Source organism: Boleophthalmus pectinirostris, unplaced genomic scaffold, assembly GCF_026225935.1.
Source record: "Boleophthalmus pectinirostris isolate CB_2022bp ecotype Guang Dong unplaced genomic scaffold, ASM2622593v1 HiC_scaffold_14, whole genome shotgun sequence".
NCBI lineage: Eukaryota > Metazoa > Chordata > Actinopteri > Gobiiformes > Gobiidae > Boleophthalmus > Boleophthalmus pectinirostris.
Genome location: NW_026571047.1, coordinates 31,169,612 through 31,179,166, shown reverse-complemented (window position 1 = coordinate 31,179,166; position 9,555 = coordinate 31,169,612). Strand labels below are relative to the sequence as shown.

The 9,555-nt window shown below is 36.1% G+C and overlaps 2 protein-coding genes across 2 annotated transcripts in view; both read right to left on the bottom strand.

The window, feature by feature from the left end:
- Positions 1–2,665: 2,665 nt before the first annotated feature.
- On the bottom strand, positions 2,666–7,042 carry LOC110158748 (GTP-binding protein SAR1b-like). The gene is made up of 7 exons (XM_020923273.2): positions 7,010–7,042; positions 6,454–6,527; positions 6,203–6,322; positions 5,968–6,033; positions 5,335–5,438; positions 4,402–4,533; positions 2,666–3,216 (listed from the first exon to the last, which is right to left on the bottom strand). Exons 2-7 carry the CDS (start codon positions 6,509–6,511, stop codon positions 3,097–3,099), a joined length of 600 nt encoding a protein of 199 aa, XP_020778932.1. The 5' UTR covers positions 6,512–6,527; positions 7,010–7,042; the 3' UTR covers positions 2,666–3,096.
- Positions 7,043–8,005: 963 nt separating this feature from the next.
- LOC110158754 (inorganic pyrophosphatase-like) overlaps positions 8,006–9,555 on the bottom strand; it is a 9,589-nt gene continuing 8,039 nt past the window's right edge. The window contains exons 7-10 of the mRNA XM_055149926.1: positions 9,415–9,542; positions 8,731–8,816; positions 8,443–8,512; positions 8,006–8,056 (exon numbers count right to left, since the gene is read on the bottom strand). Of these exons, the coding sequence (XP_055005901.1) occupies positions 8,006–8,056; positions 8,443–8,512; positions 8,731–8,816; positions 9,415–9,542 (335 nt within the window). The remainder of the gene's footprint in view (positions 8,057–8,442; positions 8,513–8,730; positions 8,817–9,414; positions 9,543–9,555) is intronic.

Genomic DNA, 9,555 nt, shown 5'->3' with positions numbered 1-9,555 from the left:
CATTTTGTTGCATAAGAACATAAACAAAATTAATTGAACATAAGGAAATGTTCTGCTTTTCCATGTACTAAAATAGGCCAGTATCATTAATAGCTACAAACAACTCAGGTTCACATTTATTTTAGTCCTGGTTTGAGTCCAGTTTATGTCCTGGTCTAGACTTGGTTTGGTTCTGTTCTAGTCCTGGGCTAATCCTGGTCTAGTGTGGATTTATTTTTTTGGTTTAGTCCAGGTCTCATTCTGGTTTAGTCCTAATTTAGTCCTGGTCTAGTCCTGATTTAGTTCTGGTCCAGTCTGGATTTATTTTCTGGTTTAGACCTGGTCTAGTCCTGGTCTAGTCCTAGATTTAGTTTCTGGTTTAGTTCTGGTTTAGTCCTGGTCTAGTCTGGATTTACTTTCTGGGTCTGGTCCAGGTTTAGTCCTGGTTTGGTCCTGGTTTACACCTGGATTTAGTTTCTGGTTTAGTCTGTCCTGGTTCAGTCCTGGTCTAGTCCTGGTTTAGTCCTTGTCTGCTCCTGGTCTAGTCCTGGTTTAGACCTGGTTTAGTCCAGTCCTGGTATAGTCCTGGTTTAGTCCTTGTCTACTCTTGATCTAGTCCTGGTCTAGTCCTGATTTAGTCCTGTTTAGTCCTGGTTTAGTCCTGATTTAGTCCTGATTTAGTCCTGGTTTAGTCCTGATTTAGTCCTGATTTAGTCCTGGTTTAGTCTTTGTTTAGTCCTGGTCTAGTTTTGCTGTGATCTTAATATTTTTAAAACAGACCAAGTACCAGAGACGGCTATTTTAAAATGAATTTGTGAAGGAAAGGTTAAAGCTGCATTGTGTAACTTTTCTGGTTGGGGGTCCGTCACCTGCTTGTTTCTATGGATACGTCATTACTCTGCCTGGAATGTTCCACAGTGTGACATTAAACAGCTCTACTTTACATTTTTTTCAATTACAGGTGGTTTTAGAGCTCAAAAAACCTAGAAAAACAGACATTCTGACTGTGAGCGGGGTCGCCTCTCCGCAGATCTGATCTGTAACTTGGTCTTGGGCTTGGTCTCAGTGAAGATAGAAAGGTTTAATGCCATACTTTCGAACATTCCAGACAAATCAATACAGCAATCTACACAGGAAAATGCATTTGACAAACCCTCCGCCAGAAAAGTTACACAATGCAGCTTAAATTTGGAGCAAAATTCAAAAATATCTAAAATATGTCGCATGTTATAATATTAATTTGTATCAGATCCTTTTTAGATTTCACCTTCAAAGCCTCAGCCATTTAAATTTTAAGGATTTAGTAAAAAGGATATTTACAGAGAGGAACATCAAGACCCAAAATCCGTCTGTAATCCCTCTGAGAAAAAACAAAACACGGAGATTAAAATGGCTGCTTCCCATAAAAACAGATCATTTCATTGGTTTGTTTCCATTCTCAGCGCGCACAGGGACTCGGTGGGAGCGTTTATTCATTCTTAAAGGTGCATTGTGTAACTTTTCTGGTGAAGGGACCATCAAATGCTTTTCTACACAGACATGTTACTGCTTTCTCAAGGATGTTCCACAGTGTGACATTACACAGCTCTACTTTACTTTACATTTATTCAGTTACAGGTGGTTTTAGAGCTCAAAAATACCTCGAAAAACAATGTTCAGATTGTGAGTGGGGTCGCCTCTCCCGACAACGTACGTTTGCATAGGGACGGTGGGGACATGTCACAGTCAATATTTGGGGAAGACAAAATAGTCCCTACCAATATTTGCCATTTTACTTTAATACAAAAAAAATCTAAATTTATTCCGATATTTTTAGTATTAATTGAACCCTTTTAGTTCATATTTTGTTTATTAAACGTTCTGAGATGTGTTCAGTGATGTGACGACAGGGTTACACCTGCTGCTATATCATTGGCTGTAACAGAGTGATGTCATTAGTGGAGCCAGGAGCCTAAACTGGGGAAGCGGCAGGACAGGGCCGCACCTGAAGATGTCGGCTTGAGCAGGCGTGAGTGAAGACGCTGCACCAAACTTTGAAAAACTTATCAAAAGGAACTGACTCAGGCTTCATCTTACACTTTCCTGAAGTCACTGGATGGATGGACAAAGTCTGGACTTCAGTGACACTAAAACCTCCTGTCTGGATTAAGAAAGACCCGAATAATTCTAACTGGAACTGATGCTGAGTCTGACGACAGCGACACAGAAGAGGAAGCGGCGCTTTGTTTACCTCCGGAGGTCGTGGAGTTGCTCAGAAGTGACACCGAGGATGAAGAATTGAATGGATTTAGTGATTTGGAGTGAGATGGAGAGTTTGTTAAACTTGTTCTGTTCTGTTGTTTATGTTATAGTTTATCTGAAGAACTGTTCATATGTGACGTTAACAGTCTGTTGTTCTCTCTTCTATTGTTTTTACTGTAACTTGTCTTTAAGATGAAATGTTGGTTCCTGGTCTCTGATTTTATAAAATACATTTCCCCCAAAAAAAGTGCGACTTATATGTTTTTTTTTTTTCATTACACATTTTTTGGCTGGTGCGACTTATAGTCCGAAAAAATACAGTATTTTGTTTCTCAGTTTATGTTATTTTCTGTACATTTTTTAGCATGTTTGTTAATTTACCTTTTACATTCCTGTTAATTATTTTTACATTAATTTGTACCATTTTCCACCTTGTTTTTTTTTGTTACTTCCCTGACCCAGCGAGTTGGGTCGTAACCGTCTCCACAAAGATAGAAAGGTTTAATGCCATACTTTTTAAACAATGCACCTTTAAAGCTGCGGCGTGTAACTTTTCTAGCCACCTGCTGTCTCCATGGAGATGCTATTATTTTGCCTGGAATGTCCCATAGCATGGCATTAAACATACAGTATATATCTCACATTCATGTTAGTGTTTTTTACTGTGCAAAAATACTTTAAAACACCTGGATTCTCACTGTCAGCGGCGTTGCATCTCCGCAGATCTGACTTGAAACTTGGCCTGGACGCACCAGCTGCTTGAGATAGTTTAATGCCGTACCGCGGGACATTCCAGGCGAGGCAATGACATCTCCGTGGACACAAGCAGGTGGTAGAAAAGTTCCGCAGTGCAGCTTTACATTAATTGCTTTATCCTCAGTCGATGTACTGCGAGAGCCACCGGAAGCCCTCGCCGTAGCCCTGCCTCTTCAGAACGCTGCACATGAAGATCTCCAGAGGTCTCGTGCTGTTCAGATCCTTCAGAGGCACGTTTCCCTGCGAGAAAAGACACATTTATGAATTAATTTAGCTAATTTAAAGACGCATTGTGTAACTTTTCTGGTGGAGGGTCCGTCAAATGCATTTCTCCATGGAAAAAAATATATTCCTTTTGTCTCGATTACGGAAAAAAATCATTATCACGATTATTCTGGTCAATACTAAAATCACGATTATTCAAACAATGCATTTATTTTGCATTTCTCTGTCAAAAATAAACACTTCGTTATTGATAATTTACGTAAAATTTTCAAATTGAAAATAAATATAGGCAACAAATATGAACCTTAGAGCAGTTTTGCGATGTATAAAACATAAAATGAATAAAATTAACTTTGAACATGAAATAAAACATAGAAAAACATAATTGTATCCAAAATAAATCATATATCCAGCTGTTCTACAATCTGTATGTTTAAATAATTAAATAAATATACTTATTTATATAAAAAATATCCCAAAATAAACTAAGCTTTAAATCGTTTCAACTTGATTATATGAGTTTGGACACACAAATTGAAATCGCGATCAAAATTCAATTAATTGCACAGCCTTATTTCACAGTATGGCTTTAAACCTTTCTATCTTCATGGAGACCAAACCAGACCAAGTTACAGATCAGATCTGTGGAGAGGCGACCCCGCTCACAGTCAGAATTCCTGTTTTTCTACATATTTTTTGAGCTATAAAACCACCTGTAAATGAATAAATGTAAAGTAGAGTTGTTTAATGTCATATTGACATGACGTATCCATGGAAACAAGCAGGTGACGGACCCACAAACAAAAAGTGACACAGTCCAAATAGTTTACAAATGTAAGGAACGCTATTTAACTTCCAAGAGACTGGTGTAATGGCTCCCTCTGCTGACGGTAACAGGAATAAATCATGAAAAAAATGACTATGCAACTATTAGAGGCCACAACTCATTTCTCTTTCCTCGCTTCCTTCTCCTTGATTCCTTTCCTCAGTCCTCCATTTTTCAGCTGTCAATTAAATGTGTCATATTAAGTGTCGTCTCAGAGAAACCCACGGAGTGAAGGAGTAAACGTCAGAGAAGAAAATCAAACTTTAGCTTTTGACCTCAGTGACAAGTTTATATCCTTTCTCCTTCCTCACCCATTTCCTGCAGAATCGAGGAGAAGGAAGCGAGGAAAGAGAAATGAGACGCGGCCTTAGTACCTTTCCAGTGAGCTGTCCGTCCAGACAGAAGGCCCCCCTCAGAGCTCCTTCGCTCACAGCCTCCGCTCGGTCGATTTTATTCCCCAAAATCAGCATTGGGACATTGGAGATGTTCTCGTCTGACAGAAGAGCCTAAAAAACATTAAAACAGTTCAGTGTTTTTAAAATAAAACGTCACACCAACGCAATTTGACCCCTTACGTATCCTGAGAATATTTAAATAGTAAAGTAACATCTCAAAAATGTGGACAGAAACTCAGACAGCAAAAAAATCAGGCATTCCTTTTGTTTAGAAAAGTTCAAAAGCCTTTATTGTATCACAGCTTTCATCAGGGCGTATGGATAAACCCAGGTAAGCTGTTTCTTATCTGCTGCATCATTTATATTTTAATATTGTATAGTTTTATATGGATCACATGTTTAAAGGAACTGTGTGAAGCCTGTGCTCTTACTGTATTAAAAAAAATGATTACAATCACATCTGAACCTGCATCTCCAGAGCTTCAGCTGCAGATAGAGACACATCCAAGTTTGTCTCATTCTTAGTTTATGTTCAGGCCTCATGTGAAAGCTCAGAACCTCCAGAACTCCCTCCCTGAGCTGCAGAGGTTGCACTAGCACTGATCCATAATTGCTGTAGGTGCTGGGATTTACACAGTGACCATTCAGATCAGAGAGAGACGAGACATTTTAGGTTTAAACCATAGACTGTATATAAATGGCTAACGCACTAGACAACGCGTTTGAAATAGGATCCTGGTGTTTTTATTTTGCTATTTTGTCCGTTTATACTTCTAATATGGAGTGGCCGATGGGTGACATCACACTCCCTTAGTCCACTTCTTCATACAGTCTATGGTTTAAACTAATTGGATTGGATTGGAACATATATTATCTGTATCAGTGCTTTGACTCAGAGGATCTGTGACTCACATCCAGTTCAGTTTTGGATTCGTTGAGTCGGTCGTGATCGGCACAGTCCACCATAAACACCACAGCGTTCACCGCGGGGAGGTAGTTCTTCCACACTCGACGAGCTGAAGGTAACAGGACAACATGTGAAATGACTTATTTCTTTCATTGTTGGTAAAATCTTTAAAACATGAATAAAACTGTCAGAAATTCTTTACATCTTTACATCAAAATATTTACAATTTACAGTGTTTATCTAACTTTTGAAATAACTTTTTGGAGGGGGCATGTCACCTGCATGAATCCATAAGACTAAAGGACTAAACCTGGAGTAAGAAATATAGTAACAAAGACGATATTGTGATTGTCTCTCTTGAATGCTACTCTATGCTCAAACAAAGACACTTTTTCCCACCTCCTGTTGCTCAGCCTTAACAGTGAGCTGCAATGAAGTGTGAACTTTCAGCAGAAGCAGAAAACTTGAAGGAAATGTAAAGACCAAGTTTACATGAGTTGTGATCTGGCTTCTAGAAAATCATGATTTTATTCTTTTTTTTTTTTTTTTTTGCTACATTGCCCACCCTAAGGCAAGTTTTTATTGAAATAAAAATAAGTTTCTTATGTATATTTATTTATATATAAATGTCCTGTTACCTTGCACGTGTCCTCCTAGGTCAAATGTAGTAAATGTCATGCCTCCAATTGTCAGCTCTTCTGATGCTACAACACAAACCATAATGATATTAACTTGAACTATTAACTAAAATGAGATTACACGAAAATGCATAGGATACTGTGGAAAAATAGCACAATATTTTTCCCTTAATAAGCTATACATAGACCGTACATGTAATCAGAAACTTAGAAATTATAGAAACTTCATTCTTACTTGGGTGTAGTGTGGGCACATGTTGACCAAGTCTGTCGTCTTTTAACATGTGAAGAAGTGTAGTTTTACCGGCGTTATCCAAACCCAAGAAAACCAGCTTCCCAGACTTTTTATACAAACCTGGAATAAAAGATAAATTATTATATGCCTTCAGACGTTTTTTTGCATGTGACTTAAATGTAGAGCTTCTTAAACTAACTTGTACTTGCTTTATAAATGTATATTATATCAATAGACTTGTAATTACTCACCTAAAAATTGTAATATGTTGCTGAAACCTCTGTAAATCCAGTCAAATAGAAAAGACATTGTGATGGACACTGCCCTAAGAAACAAAGTGTGGTTTTAAGTTAATTTAACATATATAGAACAATAAAAAAAATAAAAAAAAAACATCAGTAGCCAATGCACCAATGCACCTGCTGTAGTGACTCAATAAAATAAATAAATAACTTGTAGTTACTGATCTAACTGCTTCTTGAATATCACGTTTAATAGTTTTGCACAATGATTCTCAATTAAAATATTAACCAAAACCGCACTGATTAAACTGAGCCACGTTTAATGAAACTGAATTAGATATGCGTAGTAAAGCGGTACGTAACAGCTTTATCTCACACTTAGCGCGCTAGCTAGCCTTCAAATTCCGGCATTTTTTAGAATTTTTCTTTACGTAATCAGATTGTATTTATACCGAAATCGATTAGACATAACGACTTATTAGTTTTTATTTATATTTGACGTTTCCAAAGCTTTGTTATGCAGTCTACGTTATATTTTTTACAAGATTTTCGCAGCTAAACTCACCCAATGACACGGATCAGGTAGCGGTCCCTGTGGTATCCTGGAGACAGCCAATCAGAGGAGGGCTTAACTTCTTCGCTGGTTTTGAGGTTGGTAAGTTTGTTTGGCCGGTGGGAAGCGCTCTCTGCAGATAATATGTTAACTTTTTCAATTATTTTAAGTTTTAAAAGTTATACTATTTTTTTTTTATTCTTAACTGCAACGTGAAATGGCAGGGTTAGCAAACAAAAATATTAGTTTAATTACAATAAAGTGCACTATTACATAAATTACTAAAGCCTTTTCTCATACCTTCAGTTAATGTAACTTATTTTAACTCTTATTTTTTGTTAATTTCATGTATTTTGAATTGTACATATATTTTTATTTTACTATTTATTTTTTTTCTTAATTTTTTTATTTAAAAGAAATAAGCATTGGTTGCAGTACAAATTCAAATAAATCAATACAGTCTTGTAATGAAATGTAACTTATTGTTGTTTTAATTATTTATTATTAAAAAAAACATCAAGAACATTCAAATTGTTTATTGCATGTTAAATCACACAGACTTTTTCACATAGGCTACCTTTTATTGTACCCCATATTTAAACTTATTTTTTAAATTTTAATTAATAATGATGAAATGTAATGTAACTTATATTGTTGTAGATTGTCAACAGTAATAAAAAATCTTTTTTGTTTGATCTTGCCCTGTCCTTAAAACAATGCCATATGTTTGAATTATTTATTATACAAATCATCATGAACAAAACACAATTTTCATATATTTTATTTCATTATTAAGTAAGAATCACAGTGTTTTTAACAGATAAGGTGATTATCTGAGTTATAGTGAATAAAATAAAAGGCGCTTTTTCCGGTTTCTCTGCTGCATCTTCTCATTTCTCCAAGAAGAACCATTTGTCAACTGAGAAAAACAAAATACGTGGAGTTATAATTTAAAGTAATACATTAATAATACTTTTAAAACAGCTTTACATTATGCAATTTCAAATGTTATGTTTTACCTGAACTGGGAATGGGTGCTGCAGGTCCCAAAGGACTGGCCTGAAAGATAAAAAAAAAAAAAAAAAAGGACAGTTTTATAGACTTTAATAAATAAATAAAAGACGCACTGTGTAACTTTTATGGTGGAGGGATTGCCATATACTTCTATCTTTATTGTTTTGCCTGAAATTTTCCGTAGTATGACATGAAACGAATTTATTTCCATCATGATAAGCAGATGACGCTGTTGAAGCTGAGTTGTTAGGTAGTAATAAAAACACATACATTAAATTTATTAAATGCAAAATAGATACAGGGCATTTAATGCAATACTGTGGAACATTCCAAGCAAACCAATAGAATAACGATTGAGACAAGGAGGTGGGGGACAGGCTATATTTACCAGAAAAGTTCCATAGTGTCTTTAAACAGTAAAATAAACTCACCGCTTTGACTATGTCCTCTGCTGCTGCTGCTGAAATGCGGAATGGACTGTCAGCAACAGTTGTGTTGATACTGGAGACAAAAGAATTTAAAATTATAAAACAAGCAATTATAAAGTATGTATAGCAACAGGTATTAATTATGAGCGAGCTAAGGGTAAGAAAGAAACACACACACGATTTAAAGGTCCCATATTACACAAAACAGACTCTTGTGAGCTTTAATTCGTGTTATAATGTTATTGTCTCCACAAAAACAGACCTCTAAGTTTAGTTTAATTAAATCCTCACCAGTTGAGTTCTCCAGCCTCAGCTTGATTTAGGATCAGAGCTCTCCAGTACTGATGAGTGCCCCTCACAATTTTAGTGGCAAAGTCCTGGAAAAGAACAAACACTTGTTGTATTACTTCAAGACAATGAGACAAACAAGAAAACAATAATAAAGTATAAGTGATTTTTTAAGTAAGTGCTTTTTAGTTCAGTGAATGAATGAATGTTCTCACATTCTCACACCACATCAAAATTGGGACTAAGCTTGGACTAAAACAGGACTAAAAACAGGACTAAATCAGGACTAAATCAGGACTAAATCAAGACTAAAGATCTAAACAATAATAATAAACCAGGCCCAAATATTAATCAAACCAGATCTAAACCAGGACTAGACACCGACTAAACAATAACCAAACCAGCTCTAAACCTGGACTAAAACAGGACTAGATCAGGACTAGCCCCAATCTAAACCGGGACTAAACCCAGACTAAACCAGGAGTGAACCAGGTCCAAATATTAACCAAACCAGATCTAAACCTGAACTAAAAAAAAGTCTAAGTAACTTCAACAGTTCTCTTGGATTAAATATTGTCCTAATCTTATAATATACTGTTTTTAAATATGTAATTTGTGTATAATCTGAAGCATCACATACTGTATAATTATAATACACTGAAATCAAAAGCTTTAAAATATTTGTACCTTGTTCTTGAATTCTCCGTTAAAAGCAAACTCATTTTCTGGTTTTCCGTCTGGGACTTTGTATCGTTTGAACCAATCGTGTGTGGCCTCCAGATACCCCGGCTTCAACCTGCGCACATCCTCTATATCTGTGACGAGAGA

What these genes read in the sequence shown, in the direction of transcription:
- LOC110158748 (XM_020923273.2), bottom strand. Translation starts at nt 6,511, where the DNA reads ATGTCTTTTCTATTTGACTGGATTTACAGAGGTTTCAGCAACATATTA. An exon ending in CAACATATTACAATTTTTAG is followed by an intron (nt 6,323 to 6,453) that starts GTGAGTAATTAC and finishes CTTTTATTCCAG; the next exon opens with GTTTGTATAAAAAGTCTGGG. An exon ending in AATCCAAAACTGAACTGGAT is followed by an intron (nt 4,534 to 5,334) that starts GTGAGTCACAGA and finishes AATGTTTTTTAG; the next exon opens with GCTCTTCTGTCAGACGAGAA.